Below are 21,395 nucleotides of genomic sequence, written 5' to 3' on the forward strand. Positions count from 1 at the left end.
TAATATCGTAAATCATTTATCAAATCTGTTTTTGTTTCACTGATGGTTTAAATGGAACTGTTCTTCCAAACGAATAATGAAATTGTTTATTAGTTCCTAGTATTTTAGTGCTTTTATTGATAAATTTAGGAAGTGGGAATATAAATATAGAGCAGAAAGTTCTATCTTGTTTGGAGCTGTGGAGAAACAACAGCGGAGCATATATTAGATTTTTTTTTTCCTTTTGCCATTCTTAAAAAATTAAAACCTGAAATACTCTCAAAACCTAATCTATTTTCAAAAAAACATATCAGGTATTGCTTAAGGAGAGTTGGCATTAGTGGTTAATGTTGTTAATTATTTTAAGCATTTAATGTTGTTTCAGTGTGTTTTTTTTAAGTATTTCACAGATTTAAAAAGTGGAGGTATTTAATCTTTAAAATTTTTACCTTGTGCAAAATAGCATAACAGGTCAGTTGTTTTTCTCAACTATGATATTCCAGGCTATGTTTATCATATGGACTCGGAAGTCCCTACTCTTATAGTTTGTTAGGTAAAAACAAAAGAATGCTACTTTTTCTTTTTACCTTCAGTGGTCCCTGGAGCTGCACTTTGGCTCAGCGTTGCCAGGCACCTGTCATTTGCATCTTCCTCTCTTAATTGTGTGGCAGGTTCATACTGCAGGATCGCATCCAGATCATGGAAGAACTTCATAGTTTTAGAGCTGTCTCCAGAGTTATGGGCATATTTAACTGTTCTGTATTCATATTTGAGATTTTTGTACTTTGCCCGGCACTGTTTCCAATCTCTGTATACTCCTAGTGCTTGCAGCCTTTTAGCAATGTAAATAAATATTCCTTTATTTCTCAGGGTTCCATAAAGTTGTTTTCGTATATTTTTTTCTGCCCAGACACTTAGCAAAGCTTTAACCTCTTCTTCAGTCCAGTGCTTTCCTGCTCCACTCTCCATGTTGAAAGTGACCTGGAAATGATTCACTATTTCTAGCCAAGGTTTTGTTTCCTAGGAAACCAGACGGCCGGTTGTCAATAAGCTCCAAAGAGCTGAAAAGATCTAGTTTAACTGGTTCAAGCTGCCTGAGGGGAGTAACTTGAGAAACTGCCAAATAAGCAGGCTCTGTGATTAAAGAAGCCTGGACCTAAATGATTCCTAACGTTTTTTCCATTTCAGCCTTAAGGGGAAATTGCCCTTGAGATGAAAGGGAAGGCAAACCATTTTCTAAATTTCTTTTCTTACATAATGTACTCTGGCTTACTAAAGGATTGTTGATTTTTTTAAAAAATTATAAAAAAGTGGTTGGCAGAGGTTCATTCTGCCCTAAGATTTATGGCTAACATTAATTTTTCCCCCTCTGGTACAAATCATTTAGTCTTCTAGCACAGGTTAATATTAAAGACCACATCATTTCACTAAAGAAATCCTGTGTCACAAATGGACCAGTCTTACAGGGTGTATAGTATTATGCATGTCTATTTGATGTATTGATAATTTAGTAAAATTTCAATTTTAATTATTTTAGATTTTTACTTTGTAGGCATACTTAATGTTGTAGTTTTTCTTGTTATTAAAATGCCAAAATAACTATAGCATGTAGTTTAGAAAAAGATCTATTTTACCAAATAAGTCAATGTATTAATTAATAATGTGTACATTCATATATTAAAGATTTACTTTTTATTTCCACCCTGATGTATATTCTTTGGGACAAAAATTTGTTAATAAACATCTGATATTTTTATCATTTGTTCAGAACTATTAAAAATTGTGTAGCATTTAGAACCTTTATTTTATCATTTGATACTCCACAGTAGTACAGATCCTCTTAAGTCTTATATGTTATATGCTACCTCTGGCCTAGCCTTTGGCTTTCTTCTCTAATCTATATCATCACCTAAAAATACGAACACAGGAAATGAAATGCAAAGTACCCAATCAGCTTAGGATTTTTAGAAGCAATATTTGCCTTTTTTGTGGTAACTAAAGTGATAGATACTTGTTGGGAAAAAAGTGGAAAGCTCAGCAAAGCAAAGCAAAAACCTCAAAAATAAATGAATTTTGTTCATGATTGTATTACCCACCACTAGGCATTTTACCTGCTAGTTTATTTGGAGATTTCCATTTACATCTATGTACTCAACTTTATTTAGAGGTCACGTAGTACAGAGATTAGAAGCACAAGTTCTGTAGTCAGACTGTATTGTCATCCTGGCTGTGCCACCACTCTCTGTGTGACATTGGGCAAGTTACTTCACTTTTGTTTCTTTAGTGTCCTTATCTGTAAAATGGGAATTATAGTCATAGTATCTATTTCAAAGGAGTGTTGTGAGAGCCTAGTCAATCAGATCATTCATGTAAATGCTTACGACAGTGCCTGGCATGTTAGAACTCAGACAATATCACTTGCGGCTGGCTGGTCACATCATCACGAGTGGAAGTAGCACTAGCATGCAATGTGTCGTCAGTTCCTGGATGTTCTTGAGAAAAGTATGCTTCATAGAGAAGCTTACCAATGAGGTAAATTTATATTTAACAGTTGATGCCTTTTTATATTCACAGGGGTCAGGAGAGTGCTGGTATTGTGACCAGCGATGGGAATTCAGTACCAACATTCAAAACACACAAGGTATATTTGAACATAATGAAATGTTGATGATAAAAATAACAATAGCCAGGTGATACCTAGTATGTTGGTGGGGGAAGGAAATTTGAACAGATGATTTGCATATAGAAGTCATACTCTGGATCAGCCCTTTCCATTTGTCAAATGAGAGTGCGTTTCTTTCCGCGTTTCTTTTCCTAGATGGTTTACTAGACTGACTCAGTGAAGGAGGTCATTTACTTAAACGTGCTTTGAATTTTTAAAATGCAATTGATTTAGTGTATTGTATTTGACAAATTTTATTGTTTAGTACATTTGTTCTTCAATGTTTTAATGAAAAGTATCTCATAAAACACAAACTTCAACATTGTGACTATATTAAATGCCATTGAATTGTTTACCTTAAAATGGTTAGTTTTATGTTATGTGAATTTCACCTCAAATTTTTTTCTAAAGAGATGTCTTATTGTTCTTACAATTAGATTAGTCCTTATTTAAAATGAGAATTTGTAGCATAGAGGTATTAAGTGAAGTGAATTGTCTAATTTGGGATTGCCTGAGCAGAAACTTGTGTCTTTATTGACTAGGGCCACAAGTCTACTTTTTTTTTTGTCTAAGATGAGCTTTTACTTTGACTTTGCAAGGGAATGGGTCTTGTAAATCATGTCTTTACTCAAGACAATTTGAAGAAATTATATATTTCAAACCTTGGAATTGGACACACAAGATACGCCACTACAGGAAACTGTGAATTAGAAAATTGTCAGCCCTTTGTTGTTGAAACACTTCATGGGAAAATAGCTGTGGCACATAATGGTGAATTGGTAAATGCTGCTCAATTAAGAAAAAAGGTAAGTTTTTTTTTAATGCTTTTTTTCATGATTGGGATAAATGCATGAAATGAAAGTATTGGGGAACCTTGGTGCAGGATATTTTCTAATTGTTGCCACCTGTTACCTAACTGCAAAGGACAACTGTATTTGAATTACCTGGGCTACTTGTTATAATTGCAGATTCTAAGATATCTCCCCAGACTCCGGGGTGGGAGGGTGGTCAGTTTACATTTTAATATGCTTCCAAGGTGATTCTGATGTGCTGCTTTAGAACAGAGATTTGGAAAAGTTAATATATGGTTGTTGTTAGAAACAGAAATTAGGGTTTATGGACTCTTTCTTGTCCCTTTTAGCTTTGTCTTTATGTCCAAAGCATAAGAAGAAAATGGAATATAAACTTGAAGATAACAAATACAAGAAAAAGTGATTTAGAAACACTTATAAGAAACCGGTTGGGGAAAAGGCAAAGAGAGTTTCCTTATGTTCTGTTTTTGTTCATAGCATGTTATTTGGAGCATTCTGTGTTAATTTGTGCTTATACCTTTATTCGTCAATTCATCTTACTTTTTTAAAAATTAGTTAGTATGGGGCGCCTGGGTGGCTCAGTTGGTTGAGTGTCTGCCTTCAGGTCAGATCATGATCCTGGGGTCCTGGGATCGAGTCCTGCTTGGTCTCCTTGCTTTAGTGGAGAGCCTGCTTCTCCCTTGGGTGCTCCCTGTGCTTCTGCTTTCTCTCACTCTCTCCAGCATTCTTGTCAAATAAATAGAATCTTTACAGTAATAATAATAAAAAATAAAGTTATTTGGTATATTTATATTCCTGATAGCTTAATTATCCATTTTTGCCATTCATTTATGGATACCAAGTTTTTTTATTAATAATACCAAGATTATTATCCTAATAATCTTGATCTGGTCACATTGCAAATAAAACCTCAGGTGGCATTCATTAACAGGATGGTTCTACACACGCAGTTGTCTCCTTAGCATTCGAGAACCAGGCATTTTACACGGGTTAAGTAGTGAGAGAAGTCAAACGATGGTGAATTTTGGTGGGTGGAAAATACCTAGACCCATGCTTCCATACCAATCATTGTCCTTTTATTTTTAATTCTAGCTTTAGTTATTTCCCAGAGCTTTCTTCTGCCCTCTTCTTAGGCTCTAGTATTATAGTGATAATAAAATGTTTTTCTGCCCCCAAATGAAAAATCTTTTTAATTCATACCAAAAAAAAAACAATATTGAAGTAAAACTTACTTAAAAAAAAAAAAAAGTCCATCGCTTAGAGATAACCACCAAAAGTTCGATTCTGAACAGTATCTAGCTCATTCTTTGTAGACATAACCCCTTACCCACATGCTGGATTTCACTTCTACACATTTAGCTGACTACTGAAAATGTTGTAGAGTATGAATTTAAACTCAGCCTGTACATGTCGATGGTGACGTTCTAGTCCTGGTCAGTCTTGCTCAGAACCTCGCAATCATCATGAAAGCACTCAACCAACTTTTATTACATCTTCTACACTTAATTGTTCAGTATGGTTAATTCCTTTCTTCTCGTCTGTCAGTGATAATCCGTGAGGAGTGGGTAGCCACTGGCACTGCAACCAGCAAACCTGGCTTGAGAGGCCCCACTGTAGTATGCCACTCTTAAGGGAATGTGGCGTATTGGCCAGGATTGTCAAGGGCTGAAAATGTTAGAATCACAATTCCAAATCCTTGTGCCTTCTCTGCTCTCCCCCACCTTTATGGAGGGTCTACGTTCCTTCAAACTCAGTTTTCAAAAGCTATTCTTTATGCCTCCTAGCACACTTTTTTTTTCTTGCTTAAAAACCTTCAGAGACTTCCTGGGGCACCTGGGTGTATGAGTCGTTAAGCGTCTGCCTTCGGCTCAGGTCATGATCCCAGAGTCCTGGGATCCAGCTCCCTGCTCAATGAAAAGCCCGCTTCTCCCTCTCCTGTTCCCCCTGCTTGTGTTCCCTCCCTGCCTGTCTCTCTCTCTCTGTCAGTCAATCAATTAATCAATACATAGATACATACATACATAAATAAAGCTTCAGAGACTTCCCATTGCCTCCAGCAGTGCTTCCGCATTACTGTATACATGTCATTAGTAGAATGCAGGATTTTCATAACTGAAATTTCACATGATGCCTGATCTCTTGTGTAATTGTGGGCTGTTGGTTGAAGAAGGGTCGGGTGGAGCTCTCCCTCTAATGATTACACTTTTCTCCATTCTAAATAGCTTCTGCGGCATGGTATTGGTTTGTCAACAAGTTCTGATAGCGAAATGATTACCCAGTTACTGGCGTATACACCTCCTCAGGAACAAGATGGCACCCCAGATTGGGTAGCAAGGTAAAACTAGACTAAGCTCATAGCTCTGGTAATGAGAGCTCTGTCTTACATGTGTTTATAACTGGAATTATTCATTCAATTATTTAATTCCAGGATTAAAAACCTAATGAAGGAAGCACCCACAGCATACTCCCTGCTTATAATGCACAGAGATGTTATTTATGCAGTAAGAGATCCTTACGGAAATCGTCCTCTATGCATTGGACGTCTTATGCCTGTATCTGATATAAATGATAAAGGTAATGCATTTCAGAAGAAATAAAATTTCATAGTGCTTTCCCAGGTCGTCGTCCTACTGTTGGCACACCCTCAAATCTTTAGGCATTGGAAGTCTAAGAGTGAGAAGGAACCAAGTGAAAAGATAGGTTTTAAAATACATTTCCTTGAGTATTTCTGAGGATGAGCCATTTTTAAAGAATTTAATAGACATTTCCTGTTTTGTCTTGTCTGAATTGCCTTGGCTCAGCTTTTTCATTGATTGTGCTATGATTTCAGTGATTTTCTTTTTGACTTGTTAGATGTCTATTTGAGACATTGAAATCGGTTTTTGAAAGAATTTTGGTATCATTAGTTTTATCCTTGGCTCAAGTTGAATGAAGATCAATTTTTTTTCTTTTCAAATTTTTATTTAAGTTCTAGTTAGATTCGTGTACTCTTAAAGTTGTAGAAATGGACTAAAAAGTTGTGGAAATGGATAGTTTTTAAATTTATCTATTTGGTGTTTAACTGTTCACTTGAAGTAGGTAGCCTCTTGTAAAATTTCTTAAATCTATTAACTAAATTGCCTTGTGATTTACAGAGAAAAAATCTTCAGAAACAGAAGGATGGGTGGTATCTTCAGAATCTTGTAGCTTTTTATCAATTGGTGCAAGGTAAGTTTTGTTTCACTCAGCATATTCACTTTTTCCATATCAATAAAAAATTTTTAAATGAAAGTTTTCTCTCTGATGTCTGTAAGAAGACATATCTATAAATGCAGTTTCTTAGGTACATTGTATTTAGCAGTTACCCTGACTTTAGTGTTCCTCTAATACCTTCTAATTCTGAAATTGCCATCTTGTATTCACAATACCGTGAGACCTGTTTTTAGAAAGGAAGACTCAAGAATCTCCTCAAGGAATAGTAACAATCAAAAAATTTAAGCCAGAATAAAATGTTCTCTTTAGCCTCTGTTCTTCCAAAACTCAGTAAAACTTAGGGCTTTTATTTTTCAAAGTTCAAAATTAGACTTCAGAGGTAAAAGATAAACATATTAGATTTACTGCTGGAGGAATATTACTTTTTAATTTTTAAACCATCTCTTAAATGGAACCACTTTTCCTTTATAAGGGCAGGGACTTGGTGTATACTTTACAATAGATTTTATTATCAGTCCTAAGGTCTGGTTTATTTAAAGTCTTCTTTCTTTCACATTGTTTCCCAAGATATTACCGTGAAGTCTTGCCTGGAGAAATCGTGGAAATAACCAAACGTAGTGTCCAAACTCTTGCTGTTATACCAAGGTCTGAAGGAAACCCAGTGGCCTTTTGTATCTTTGAATATGTTTATTTTGCAAGACCAGATAGTATATTTGAAGGTAAATAAAATATCTTTAGCTTTTTATATAAGTGTCACATTTACCTCATCAAAATTTGGCAGTTCTTGGTTTGAAGGCTTACCTGGCTCTTCAGAGTCACACTGCTCTCTGTTGTGGATATGGGACTGAACCTACAAGTCATATGATGGCTATTTTTCTCTTTCATTTGACTCTTGGTTTTGTTTTCCTTTTTAGAAGGAAGGATTATGATGTTCAGATGTGTATTAAGGCTAGGTTTTTTTGAATAGTGAATTCCCCAGTTTAACTATTTCCACTTTAGTTGTTTTATATGTTTTACTTTACTTCTTATACTCCATGTACAACATTCTAACAAGCTAATTTTCTTAGAAAAATAATACCATGTTAAGAAAAAAATAATCCGTTTCCTTTCCCGAACATTCCAGACCAGATGGTTTACACAGTAAGATATCGTTGTGGTCAGCAGCTGGCAATTGAAGCACCTGTGGATGCAGATTTGGTTAGCACTGTTCCGGAATCTGCTACCCCTGCTGCTCTTGGTTATGCAGCAAAGGTATGTTCTTTGGACATGTAGTGAAATGCTTTTGTAGTTCTGAAATTGGAAATCCTTGTTTATAAAGAGAAACCAATATAGTGTAAAGAAAAAGAAAATGTTGGGTCCTTTATAGAGTTACTTTCCAGCCTTTTCATTCAATGGCCCTGTTTTAGTGGAGTCTGCCCAAAGATTTGCAGAATGATCCCCTTCATTTAAAAAGATAACATCCTAGGGCGCCTGGGTGGCTCAGTGGGTTAAAGCCTCTGCCTTCGGCTAAGGTCATGGTCCCAGGGTCCTGGGATCGAGCCCCACATCGGGCCCTCTGCTCAGCAGGGAGCCTGCTTCCTCCTCTCTCTCTGCCTGCTTCTCTGTGATCTCCGTCTGTCAAATAAATAAATAAAATCTTAAAAAAAAAAAAGATATCATCCTGAATATATATAGAATTTAGTGGTAATATTTACTTATTATTAAAACCCATTTCTTGAAGTAGCCTGGTATATTTGTTTCCTGTTTAGTATGGGTGATAATAAAGCCATTTATGTTCATTTTGCTTAAGGTTTTTAAAATTTAATTATTTTAAGTAGGCTCCATGCCAAGTGCGGAGCCCCATGCAGGGCTTAAAGTCATGACCCTGAGATCAAGACCCGAGCTGAGATCAAGGGCTGATCTCTTAACTGACTGAGCCACCCAGGCACTCCTTTTTTCTAAAACTTTTTTTTTTCTAAAACTTTTTAAAATTTTATTTTATGTAATGTTTTTAGTACTATGCTTAATTTCATTTTTCATAACTAGGTTGATTATGTAACTATAGCGATCCTGGGGTGTCCTGCTCAACATTCACTACACTGAAAAGTTTAGGTTATTTGTTTTTAAAAGAAATAATATGCATACATTTTAGATTGGTATTACCTTGAAAGAAGGATAAATCACCATCTGCCTCCTCAGAAAGCATATCCTTTGTATACTGGTTTTAATTCATTTCTTGCTGATAATTTTTAATTGCTATGAATTTTTTTGACAGTGATTTATCCTTTGTCATGTCTTCACATACTTAGTGTTCCCTTCCAAAACAGAGAAATATTTGTTTAAAAGCATTGAAACTCTTGGCAAATGAATTGGTTTTCCCACGAATTGGTGGAAAATATAATGAGTATATTACTTTGAATGATTCTTCTTTTTGCCTTTTTTCTGTGTAGTTTAAATAGTGAAGGAAAATTGTAATCTGTTGATGGAGAGTTCAGAATACCAATTTAAAATGTTTGTGTACATGGGGCACCTGGGTGGCTCAGTGGGTTAAAGCCTCTGCGTTCAGCTCAGGTCATGGTCCCAGGGTCCTGGGATCGAGCCCCAGATCAGGCTCTCTGCTCAGCAGGGAGCCTGCTTCCCTCTCTCTATGCCTGCTTGTGATCTCTGTCTGTCAAATAAATAAAAAATTTTTAAAAAATGTTTGTATACATATCATAATGGAAGCATGACCTAGAGAAAATAGGAACCTACAGTTCTCTATTGGGTCTCATGTCCTTTTATTTCTTGTTTATCAGTGTGGGCTTCCATACGTGGAAGTGCTGTGTAAAAACCGGTATGTAGGAAGAACCTTCATTCAACCAAACATGAGGTTAAGACAACTTGGTGTTGCAAAAAAATTTGGAGTATTGTCGGACAACTTTAAAGGCAAAAGAATTGTTCTTATAGATGATTCAATTGTAAGAGGCAATACCATCTCACCCATAATCAAATTGCTCAAAGAATCTGGCGCAAAAGAGGTAAGTGATATTAAAATTATCCTAAAGTGTCGATAATTAACCATAGGATACTGGCATAAAAATTGCAGTGTAGTACAGTGAATGAAAATGGATAGTTCAATAAAATTAATTGTCATCTTTCAAATAAGTTGTTTTAGTAATAACTATGTGCAACTTGGAAAACATATATGTAGTTTCAAAACTAAAGCCACAAAATAGAATGCTTTTTAAATTTTTAGAGTATTTGTCTTTTTGAAGATGCAGAACAAATCCTGTTGTAATAAATTTGCCACATTGGGTTATATTTTTAAATCTCAGAGCTTATTCTAACTCACTGTCTCAGTAATTCTAATTACAGAAGTGATTTTTAAAAATAAACTACAATTACAGAAATGTCCTTTATAACTAATAGTTGAATGGATTCAAAACTAAAGTCTGTTTTAGGAGGAAGTGGCATGGAAAGCAATGGCAGTCTTTCTACAAAGCTTTTAAAGATAATTGTGATTATCAGGGACGCCTGGGAGGCGCAGTCAGTTGGGAATCCGACTCTTGGTTTCTTCTAGGGTTACCATCCGGGGATCGTGAGATCAAGCCCAGCATGAGGCTCTGCGCTCAGTGTAGAGTCCCTTCTCCTTTTGCCCTTCCCGCTCATGCACGCTTTCTCTCTAAAAAGTAAATAAGTTTGATTGGTGTTTTTTTTAAAAGGTAATTGTGGTTGTGAGTTTCTACCTTTTTTATGACTGTTATTATGATTAACTCTTCAGAATTTTTTTCTTTTTTTTTTTAAGAATGCAAGAGAGAGCTTGAGAGCATGTGAGGGAGGTAAGGGGCAGAGCGGGAGAGAGAATCTCAAGCAGGCTCCAATCGAAGCTCTGTCTCATGATGCTGAGATCATGACCTGAGCCAAATCAAGAGTCAAATTGCTTACTGACTGGGCCACCCAGGCGCCCCTTGCATGATTATTCTTAAAACAAATGTTAAAATAATGTGTGAAAATGATTTCTTTCCAAGGTACACATTAGAGTAGCTTCACCACCAATTAGATATCCATGCTTTATGGGAATAAACATACCAACAAAAGAAGAGCTTATTGCCAATAAACCTGAATTTGAACATCTTGCAAAATATCTGGGTAGGTAGTAAAATTTCTCTAAGCTTTTTTTCACAGAGAAAATCCAAAGCTTATCAGTTTTTACCCTTGTAGGAAAAAGCAGTGTCCAGTATTTGTTAAAAATACATGTTGTATGACATGTTGAGCAGATATTGAACACTCTTCCGAATAATGAGAGTACCTGGTATGTATAGACCCCATGGTAAGTCTATACTGGAGACCTAGGCCAAGGTGAGATCCAGTGAAAAGGAAGAAAAGCTTTCCAGGTAGAGGGAACAGCAGGCATTTTAGTTAAAGCTTTCCAGAGATCAGATCCCAAGAAAAACAAAAACAATTTTACCACAGATTCTAATGGAATAATTTGGATGTGGGTACAAATCAGAAAGTGAAAAGGTACTATAGGGTTATCTTTGATAATGAAGTCAGCAGACTTGGAGATCTAGGTTATCCTGGAGAAGACATTTGCTTTTCAAATTAGGTGAGATTAACTATTTAAATGTTACACGGATGTTTAGCCGGTGTACCTTGGTACCTCCACACTGCTTGATTACGGCTGGTGTTTCTTTTAACATGGCTGTGCCTTACCAGTTAAAATATTTTGAATATCACGCAGTTGATACCTTATTGTGAACATTTACCCTTTGCCGGGAACATATCTATATTATTATAATAATATCGTGGCTACTCTACAGTTAGGCAATGTTTCCCTAATCTTATAGATTAAAAAATAGACTTAGGAAAAGTAAGTGACCTTGAGCTTAAAATTGAACCCAGATTTTCCTGACTTCAGAGTCTATTTTGTAATCAAGAAAATTACTCCTGAAGCTTTCTGAATGCATTCTAGATTTGAAGCTTCTACTGTTATTTTAAATTATATTCTTCCTTGAATTCCAATTTCATGTTTTAAAAAATAATAAAGGCTCAGAGTTTTATTACTTACTCCTTCCCTCCTCCTCCTCCTTTTAAAGAAGCTAAAGGAGGAATTTTTATCCTGGCTTGAGTTTTTCTGTTTGTAACTGTTATCTTTTGAGGCAGATCATCTTTTCCAAAGGAAGTGTAATGACCTTTTCCTTTTTCTCTCTTTCCCCTATAGGAGCAAACAGTGTTGTATATCTGTCAGTGGGAGGACTGGTTTCATCTGTACAAGAAGGGGTAAAGTTTAAAAAACAGAAAGTGGAAAAGCAGGATATTATGATTCAAGAGAATGGGAATGGTCTGGAATGCTTTGAAAAGAATGGTCATTGTACAGCTTGTCTCACTGGAAAATACCCTGTGGAATTGGAATGGTAGCTGGTAGGGACAGATACGATTTTCTAAGATACAAAGTTGGTCAAGAAGTTTTAGTGGTGGTTAACACCCTATCCATTTACTGTTACTTCCTTGAAATGATGTAAAATGCCACATGCTTATGTTTACCTTTATAAGTTTTGAGATTTCTGAGAAAAGTACCAAAGTGCTTTCTTTAACAATCCTAGATAAATATTTTGGTGTTATCTAGGAATTTGGATGATCCTTTCAGTTTTTATTTCGTAGTTTAGTACTTTGGGGCTACCACTTCTGAGATCATATACATTTAATTTTGCATCAGCAACAATAATGCAAAGAATAGGTAAATTTCTGTTTTAGTGAGTATTGCCAGGCACTATACCTTCCCACAGATTCTTAGAGAATTTTGTGGACTGTTTCTTGAAAGTTATTGAAATTCAGTTGTGGAATATTTTCATAATTGAACCTTGCTAATTGTGTAAAATACTACAACATTGGTGTTTCTTTTGTTTTTTGTTATTTCTTTGAAACGCACAAACATTGGCTAGCCTTTTTTACCTGGTCAGAGAAGGCGGAGGTAAGTGGCATTTGGTAGGTCCATGCTTTAAAGAGTTAGAAGGAGTTTAGACTAAGGTGGTATGATGCAAACAGGACATGAGTTAAATAGAACATTTCATGCAAACCTTGAATCCTTTATATCCCCAAAGTGTCAGGTTCCTGGAGTTCTCAGTGTGGTTCTGACCTTGGCTTCCCTGTCTTACAAATATATGCCTTTTTGTGCCTCGCTTTTCCCGCCTGTACAACGGGGTACTTATATTGCAAGATTAAAAATTATAGAAATATGAAAAAGTGTCATACTTTTGGAGGTTAGAATCATTTCACGCCTCAATTTTAAGATAGTGCATGATTATTAGGTTTTGAAATGTTGGCTGTTATTCTGAAATTGAGATTTCGTTCTGATAAAGGGAGACATACAGTTTAGCAGTGCTTTGCCATCTGTCTTTGAGATGTCTTAAAAATGATTCTAAAAACAGGTCGATGGAAGGAGTTTTCCTACATTTGACTATAAAGTATGATTCATACTACTTAGTGCCCTTATAGTATAAGCCCAGCAAGTAACCTAGTACATTTGAAGTAAAAAATAAATTTTTAGATTCTAACAACCTTTTTATCCTTATTAATTATATTCTTTTAATAAAGTGCTTGATCATTTGCAAACATATACACATATATCACACATATATGTATAAATATATATACATAGTTGAAATGATCAAGTAGAAACATGGTAGGGGCCAATTTTGTTTAAGAATCGAGATGACAACTATTTTGGAATTAGCATGCCCATCTAATTCTGAGCATCACCTTATCACTTTTTTCTACTTTTATTTTATTGGGATTTAAGAAACACAGTTTTTTAAAAGTGTTTTCTTATAACATCTGAGATTGAAAATTTTAAGTTGTCCTGCCCCCAACTCCTGTTTATGTGAGATTTTTTAAAACATAAAGGTGTTTGTTTCTGTGTTATTAAGTTACCTTAATTTGATGTATATAGTGTCCAAATCCATTTAGAAATTTAATATTTATTAATAACTGAAATCTTCTGTCTTCATTTGGTATATAGTCTCATATGTTATATTATGTGTGGCAGGCCAAGATAAAATCTTGACAGTTCTTTAAGCCCATATGCAGCGGGCGGTAGCGGGTCACATAACCCTGTGGCAGTGACATAAGCAAATTGGCATTTGAATAAAGCCCTGGGACCATTTGAGTGTATAGCCTCTTGTCTTAAATGTATTCTTCACATCAGCATGGAGGAGACAAGACCTGTGGGTCAATTTTGAATTGGCCTCACTTACATTTGATTTTTAAAAACAAGAGACTCAGGGAAAGTACTAAACCAAAATCTCTGATTTGACTTTTGTGTTTTCCATAGTTTTTTGTCTCCCATTGTTTTTATTTTGTTTTACTGAGATGCTTTTATAAAGGAATATGGTACTGTGAGAGTTTGGTAATTCTACAAATTTCTTAATGTTTCTCCATCATGACCTTTTATTTCCCAAGTTTCAGAAGTCAGTTAAATTACAGTTTTTTACATATACTCTCAAATGTTGTTTAACTGCTTTAAATTAAAATAAGCAGAGTATTGAAAATCACAAAACAGATAAAAAATGTGTTTTCACAGGATCTTTATTGTGAATTAAACTAAGCCTACTTTTTTGTGACTTCATTGTGATGCGTTGGTGATAAATACATGTAATAAGTAATAAGTGTGTTTAAATATGCGTGTGTGCTTTTTTTTTAATAGTGACCTTTATTTACTGCATTATAATGAATAGCACAGTAGTAGTGACATCCACGCTTCATTCTTGACACCAGCTAGTCAGATCTTATCTCTCTGATCCAGACATTTCAATAAATAGGCCATTGCTTATGAACAGGAAAAAACTCCTGGCTGAGTAGAAAGGACACATAATGTTATTTCAAATGTAATGCTAATAAGTAAGCACTATAATATTAGCAAGCTCTGCAGAAGGACTAGTGGGAATGGGGAGTGTAACAGAAGAGGTGTCACAGATTTCCAAAATGTGTGCGTGCATGTGTTTGTGTGTTGGGGGAATTTTTTTTTAAATCAAAGTAGGTAAATCAATAAACTGTGGTACATCCAGGCAATAGAATATTATTCAGTCCTAAAAAGAAAAGAGCTAGCAGACCACAGAAAGACACGGAGGGAACTTAAATGCATATTACCAAGGGAAAGAAGCCAGTCTGTGAAAGCTGTATACTGTGCGACTCCCAACTATATGCTATTTTGGAAAAGGCAAAACTGTGGAGACATGAGGGGTTGGTGGGGAGGAACATATGATAGGAAGGGCACAGAGAATTTTTAGGACCATGAAACTGCTCTCTGTGATACTGTGATGGTGGATACATGTCATTATATATTTGTTCCAGCCCATGGTGTACAAAACCAAGAGTAAACCCTAATGTAAACTATAGACTTTGGATGATAATGACGTGTCCATGTAGGCTTATCAGTTGAAAGATCATGGGGGGCGGTGTGCATGTTTGGGGTTGGGAGGGTTTGTGAGAACTTCGATTTTGCTGTGAACTAAAAGTACTCTAGAAAATAGTCTCACTCTCTCTCTCTCTCTTTTTTTTTTTTTTTTTTAGATTTTATTTATTTGACAGAGACACAGTGAGAGAGGGAACATAAGCAGGAGGAGGAGAAGCAGGCTTCTCACCAAACAGTGAGCCTGATGTGGGACTTGATCCCAGGATGCTGGGATCACGACCCGAGCCGAAGGCAGACACTTAATGACTGAGGCACCCAGGCACCCCAATATAGTCTATTTTTAAAATAAACATACCGGGGCACCTGGGTGGCTCAGTGGGTTGAAGCCTCTGCCTTCAGCTCGGGTCATGATCTCAGGGTCCTGGGACTGAGCCCCGAGTCAGACTCTCTGCTCAGTGGAGAGCCTGCTTCCTCCTCCTCTCTCTCTCTCTCTCTGCCTGCCTCTCTGCCTACTTGTGATCTCTGTCAAATAAAACAAATAAAATCTTTAAAAATACATATATAATAAACATACCAAGACCCACCTTTAAACAAAAAGTAATATATGCATATATGCTGTTGCCTCTGAAAATCTTGCCCCAGGGCATCACTTCTCATGCCTTCTTTCTTTGGATTTCAAATAGAGCCTTGTCAACTCCTAAGGAAAATTGCTTTCTTGTTTATAAGTCAAAATGAAAATCCAAGCCTCTCAGGAAAAACTGCATGTCCCTTAGACATTTTAGACTAAGCTATAGTACGCAATGTAAACTCATTTTTGAGTGTGCATAAATTTTTCTGTAGCTGAGAAGTTGTTAAACGATGGCAGGAACCAATACTTTTTTTTTTTAAAGATTTTATTTATTTATTTGACAGACACAGAGATCACAAGTAGGCAGAGAGGCAGGCAAAGAGAGAGGGAGAAGCAGGCTCCCATGCTGAGCAGAGAGCCTGAAGCGGGGCTCGATCCCAGGACCCTGAGATCATGACCTGAGCTGAAGGCAGAGGCTTAACCCACTGAGCCACCCAGGTGCCCCAGAACCAATGCTTTTAACTGTTTTGGAAGTTCTTAGGATCTACCATAATAACTGAACTCCTTGCCCTGTGACAAAATGGAAAATGATTGCACAAAAGGGGCCCACGGCCTTTGAATTTGCTTTACTGAAAATTAATTTGTTTGACATACTGATTGAGGAGATAATTTTGTGTTAACTTGGCTAGGCTGTGGTGCCCAGTTTGTTCAAACACCAATCTAGATTGGTGAAGTTATTTTTTAGATTTGATTAGCATTTAAATCAGTAGACTTTAAAAAAAAAAAAAAAGATTGATTTTAGAAAGAGCCTGAGTAGAGAGTGAACTCCCTGCTGAGCACAGAGCCCCACTCAATGCAGGGCTCAACGCATGTCAGTGCTCAATTCCATGACCCGAACCTAAATAAGAGTTGGACACCTAACAGACTAAGCCACCAAGGTGCCCCAGTAGTAGACTGAAGAAAGCAGATTACTGTCCAGAATGTGAATGGGCCTCATCCAGTCAGTTGTAGGTCTTTAAGAATAAAGATGGAGGTTTCTTGAAGGTAGAATTTTCAAAATTGCAACACAGAAACCCTGCCAGAGTTTCCAGCCTACTGGCCTGCTCTGTAGACTTCAAACTTGTTGGCTCTCACAATTTTATGAGCCAGTTTCTTTCTTTTTTTTTTAAGATTTTATTTTATATTTTTGAAGACTTTATTTATTTACTTGAGAGAGAGAGAGAGAGAGAGAGCATGAGAGAAGAGAGGGTCCAGAGGGGGAAGCAGACTCCCCGCTGACCAGGGAGCCCGATGTGGAACTCGATTCCGGGACTCCAGGATCATGACCTGAGCTGAAAGCAGTTGCTCAACCAACTGAGCCACCCAGGCGCCCTCTATGAGCCAGTTTCTTAAAAATACATGTATCTCTCTCTGTCTCTCTCTTTCAAACATATACATATACATATATATATATACATATATATATATATTTTTTTTTTAAAGATGTTATTTATTTGACAGAGTGAGAGATCGCAGAGAGGCAGGTAGAGAGAGGGGGACGCAGGCTCCCTGCTGAGCAGAGAGCCTGGATGTGGGGCTCAATCCCAGGACCCTGAGACCATGACCTGAGCTGAAGGTAGGGGCTTAACCCACTGAGCCACCCAGGCACCCCTTTTATATATTTTATGTAGTATTTGTATGTATATAAGGTTATTGGGTCCCCTGCAGAACTTTAATAAAATAGACTCCCTCTTGCGAACAATGGGACCTCCCTCATCACTTCGTTCTTTCCTAGCCATCTGACAAAGCAAGCCTGAATGAACCCATTTTCTCCATCTTCAACTGAGCAGCTGAGCACTGTTAAGAGTAAATCAAATAACACCATTATACCAGCTGTGATGCTACAAAGCACACAACAGGGAGCTAGCCTTGTCTTCAGGGTAGTATGATACTGTGATTTATAATAAATATATATTTGGTCTTTATCCTATTTCTAGCACAGTTATCCTAAAGTCCTTGAGATTTCCTAAGTGGTAGGAGAAATAAAGGTGTGGTTTAAAAAAAAAATTCCAGTATAGTCAACATACAGTGCTAAATTAGTTCCAGGTGTGCAATACAGTGATTCAACAGGTCCATATATTACTCAGTGATCATCATGGGAAGTGTACTCTTAACCCCCCCATCACCTCTTTCACCCATCCCCCACCCACCCACCTCCTCTATGGTAACCACTTGTTAATTCTCTGTGGTTGAGGGTTTTTTGGTTTGCCTTTAATAAAGATGTCACTATTCATAACAAACTCTTTTCAACCACACCTGAATTTATGTTAATGAGGTGACTTTCTAAAAACACCTATGAATAAGGACTACTTGCCTTGGGAACTAACCATGTGAACATCAGGTTGAACATCCAGCCCCATCTCCTTGACTTTGACGGAGGGGAGTGGAGCTACAGATTGAATCAACTGGTAACGTCCAATGATCTAATTAATCACGTCCTCGGGGCGACTGGGTGGCTTCGTTGTTGATTGTTGGGCATCTGCCTTCCGCTCAGGTCTTGATCCCCGGGTCCTGGGATCAAGCCCCCGCATCATGCTCCCGGTTCTGTAGGAAATCCGCTTCTCCCTTTCCCACTCCCCCTTCCTCTCTTGCTATGCCTCTGTCAAATAAATTTTTTAAAATCTTTAAAAAATTAATCATGCCTGGGGCACCTGGCCTCTGCCTCTGAAGCCTCTGCCTTCAGCTCAGGGTCCTGGAATCGAGCCCCGCATGGTGCTCTCTGCTCATCAGGGAGCCTGCTTCCCCCCCACCTCTCTGCCTGCTTCTCTGCCTACTTATGATCTCTGTCAAATAAATAAAATCTTTTTAAAAAATTAATCATGCCCTCACAATTAAGCATATAAAAACCCGGAAGGACACAGGGTATGGAGAACTTCCGGTATGGTGACACGGAGACTCGGGTGACTGGTATGCTTGGAGAGCATGTAGCTCCATGCTTCCTTTCCACATACCTTGTCCTCTGCGTTTCTTCCAACTGGCTCTTCCTGAGTTAATTGTGGGTTGGATGGAAAACCCACACATTGGAGGTAAGGTCAAGGATAATCAAATTGTTTTATTTATTTATTCTTAAAAGAAATGACATTGGCAACTGAGATGAATGGAAAATTAGGTGAAAAGAAGTGAAGTTAGAATGCATCGATAGGGGCGCCTGGGTGGCTCAGTGGGTTAAGCTGCTGCCTTCGGCTCAGGTCATGATCTCAGGGTCCTGGGATCGAGTCCCACATCGGGCTCTCTGCTCAGCAGGGGGCCTGCTTCCCTTCCCCTCTCTCTGTGATCTCTTCCCTTCCTCTCTCCTACTGTGATCCCTCTCTGTCAAATAAATAAATAAAATCTTTAAAAAAAAAAAAAAAGAATGCATCGATAAATGGACAAAGGATCAGCAAGGTTCTGGGATAGGCATTTGATATTTCCCAGGAATTGATGTAGTGGAGGGAGAAGAATAAAAAGATAGTTGGGGAAACAGGTGCATACGAAATGAAACTGTTTTCAAGGTACTTAACTATTGAGTATAAGAAGTCAAAGAAATAATGCAGCTGTTGCCAGGTTCTGTAAGAAGTGTAAGTCACCGTTTGGGAAGGGTCTAGGCTTGTACCCTACTGAAAAGCTATTACTGTCACTGTTTCATGGCAGTAGACCTGAGATTTCTGGGTCAAAGACAAATGCATTGCGCATGGCAAAAAGTGGCCAGAGCTTCATTTGTCAGTTCCCCGTTTCCCAAGTCCCACTGGGGAGATGGAGTTAGGCAGAGATGGATGTCTGCACTTGCAGTGAGTTGTGTGACAGGAAAGGAATATTAAGTTTGGGGGATTTGCTTTTATAGTAAATGGAAGCAAACCTGCTCCTTGGGAAAAACATTACCTCAGGTCTGGAGATCCATCACCCCAAACAGCCAGCCAAATGACCTGAATAAAGAGCAATCAATACCTTGTGTTTCTGGCATATCCAGCAAGAATTTGCAAGGACACCCAGGACCATGGCAGGAGTGTCCCTCCCAGCAGTTTGCTGGGTTCATGGGATGGTGAGGGGAGGATAGATACATTCTAATAAAGCATTGAAGAAAGGCACCAAGGAGGTGGTTTTATTTTTTATGATTTTATTTGTTAGCACACAAGAGATCTCAGGCAGAGGGAAGCAGGCTTTCTGCTGAGCAGGGAGCCTGATGTGGGACTCAATCCCAGGACCCTGGGATCATGAGCTGAGCCACAGGCAGATGTCTAACCGACTGAACCACCCAGACGTCCCAAGGAGGTGATGTTTAAGCTGTGTTTTCATAAAAGGGGTAAATGTTCATCAAGCAAACTTGGGGAGAAGAAAGGGTATTTCAGCCTGAAACCCCGCCAGAACACAGGTGTGGATATTTGGCTCAGAAGATTTACTAGGGTCTTAATCATAGCTGAACTTCCAGGACCATGTATGAGGAATATGGAGGGTAGGAGAGCAGTGGTTAAGTGTTACAGGTAGGGCTAGATAATGAACCATCTTGTTTATCTTGGTAAGGTGTCTGAATGTCTTCCTGCAGCCAATGAGAGACCACTAAAGAAGGTCTTAAGCAGGAGAATGCTATGATTTTTTTTGAAAAAAGACTATATTTATTTCACAGAGAGATCACAAGTAGGCAGAGAGTCAGGCAGGGGAAGGGGGAAGCAGGCTTCCTTCTGAGCAGAGAGCCCCATGCAGGGCTCAATCCCAGGACCCTGAGGTCTTGACCTGAGCTGAAGGCAGAGACTTAACCCACTGAGCCACCCAGGCACCGCAGGAGAATGCTATGATTAATCTGATATATATTTTAGAATTATCATTCTAGATTACCAGGTAAAAATGGTGTTTTGAACTTAGTCTTCTGCATTTGCTTTCTCTTAAGACCCCCTGAAAGTGACAGTAAAGGGACTTAAGAGTCCTAAACTCTCAAGGATAGACGAAAAGATTCTGGAGTCCAAAGCAAAGCGCTCAGCTGATTTGGAAAAGCTAAATTCTAAACCAGCAGCGGGAAAGCCAATAAACAATCCTATTTACATCACAGAACCTCTTAAAAACCTGAGAAGTTGGCTTCTGGAAAGGGGTGACGAGGGTAACAGCATTGAAGTTCATTTAGGAATGAGTTCATTATCTAGTCCTACCTGTAACACATCTTTGTGCCCCTACCTATCACCGCTGTATAGCCTAATTCTGAAGGCCCTTGTGTTCAGGAGAAAGTAAAACAATGTCTTTGGGGTTTTTTGTTGTTGTTGTACTCTCTAATTAAAACGTAAAAAAAAAAAAAAGATCTGAGAGCGGACATGAGCTGGAGGGACAGAGAGAGCAAGAATTCTTGAGATTTCTGAGCACGGAACCCTATGGGGGCTCAATCTGATGACCCTGAGATCATGACCTGAGCTAAAACCAGAAGTTGGATCTTAACCATCTGCGCCACACAGGCACCTTTTTAATAAAAAAAAAAAAAATTTTTTTTAAAGATTGTATTTATTTGGGGCGCCTGGGTGGCTCAGTGGGTTAAGCCGCTGCCTTCGGCTCAGGTCATGATCTCAAGGTCCTGGGATCGAGTCCCGCATCGGGCTCTCTGCTCAGCAGGGGGCCTGCTTCCCTTCCTCTCTCCTACTGTGATCTCTCTCTGTCAAATAAATAAATAAAATCTTTAAAAAAAAAAAAAAGATTGTATTTATTTGAGGGGCACCTGGGTGGCTCAGTGGGTTAAGCCACTGCCTTCGGCTCAGGTCATGATCTCAGGGTCCTGGGATCGAGTCCCGCATCGGGCTTTCTGCTCAGCCTGCTTCCCCC

The 21,395-nt window shown here is 38.0% G+C and overlaps 2 protein-coding genes across 9 annotated transcripts in view; one reads left to right on the forward strand and one right to left on the reverse strand.

Annotated features, from left to right (window-relative positions):
• PAICS (phosphoribosylaminoimidazole carboxylase and phosphoribosylaminoimidazolesuccinocarboxamide synthase) overlaps positions 1-963 on the reverse strand; it is a 48,344-nt gene extending 47,381 nt beyond the window's left edge. For all 5 annotated transcript variants that reach the window (XM_082728611.1, XM_082728608.1, XM_082728610.1 and 2 more), the window contains exon 1: positions 567-963. In XM_082728611.1, coding sequence (XP_082584737.1) covers positions 567-948 — 382 coding nt within the window. In that variant the 5' untranslated portion in view covers positions 949-963. The remainder of the gene's footprint in view (positions 1-566) is intronic.
• The window catches only part of PPAT (phosphoribosyl pyrophosphate amidotransferase), a 37,751-nt gene extending 23,473 nt beyond the window's left edge, over positions 1-14,278 (forward strand). Inside the window, exons 2-12 of one of the 4 annotated variants that reach the window (XR_014311148.1) lie at positions 2,554-2,620; positions 3,241-3,447; positions 5,676-5,788; positions 5,882-6,027; positions 6,588-6,660; positions 7,213-7,364; positions 7,769-7,896; positions 9,420-9,641; positions 10,632-10,752; positions 11,825-13,300; positions 13,411-14,278. Coding sequence is in view for 1 of the 4 variants with exons in the window: in XM_082728619.1 (XP_082584745.1) it covers positions 2,554-2,620; positions 3,241-3,447; positions 5,676-5,788; positions 5,882-6,027; positions 6,588-6,660; positions 7,213-7,364; positions 7,769-7,896; positions 9,420-9,641; positions 10,632-10,752; positions 11,825-12,021 (1,426 nt within the window). In the remaining 3 variants the exon portion in view is untranslated. Of the gene's footprint in view, positions 1-2,553; positions 2,621-3,240; positions 3,448-5,675; positions 5,789-5,881; positions 6,028-6,587; positions 6,661-7,212; positions 7,365-7,768; positions 7,897-9,419; positions 9,642-10,631; positions 10,753-11,824 lie in introns of all 4 variants that reach the window. The other 3 variants (XR_014311149.1, XR_014311150.1, XM_082728619.1) reach the window with 3 other exon arrangements.
• The last annotated feature ends 7,117 nt before the right edge of the window (positions 14,279-21,395 follow it).

The sequence above is a fragment of the Mustela nivalis genome, assembly GCF_964662115.1.
Source record: "Mustela nivalis genome assembly, chromosome: 4".
Classification (NCBI taxonomy): Eukaryota; Metazoa; Chordata; class Mammalia; order Carnivora; family Mustelidae; genus Mustela; species Mustela nivalis.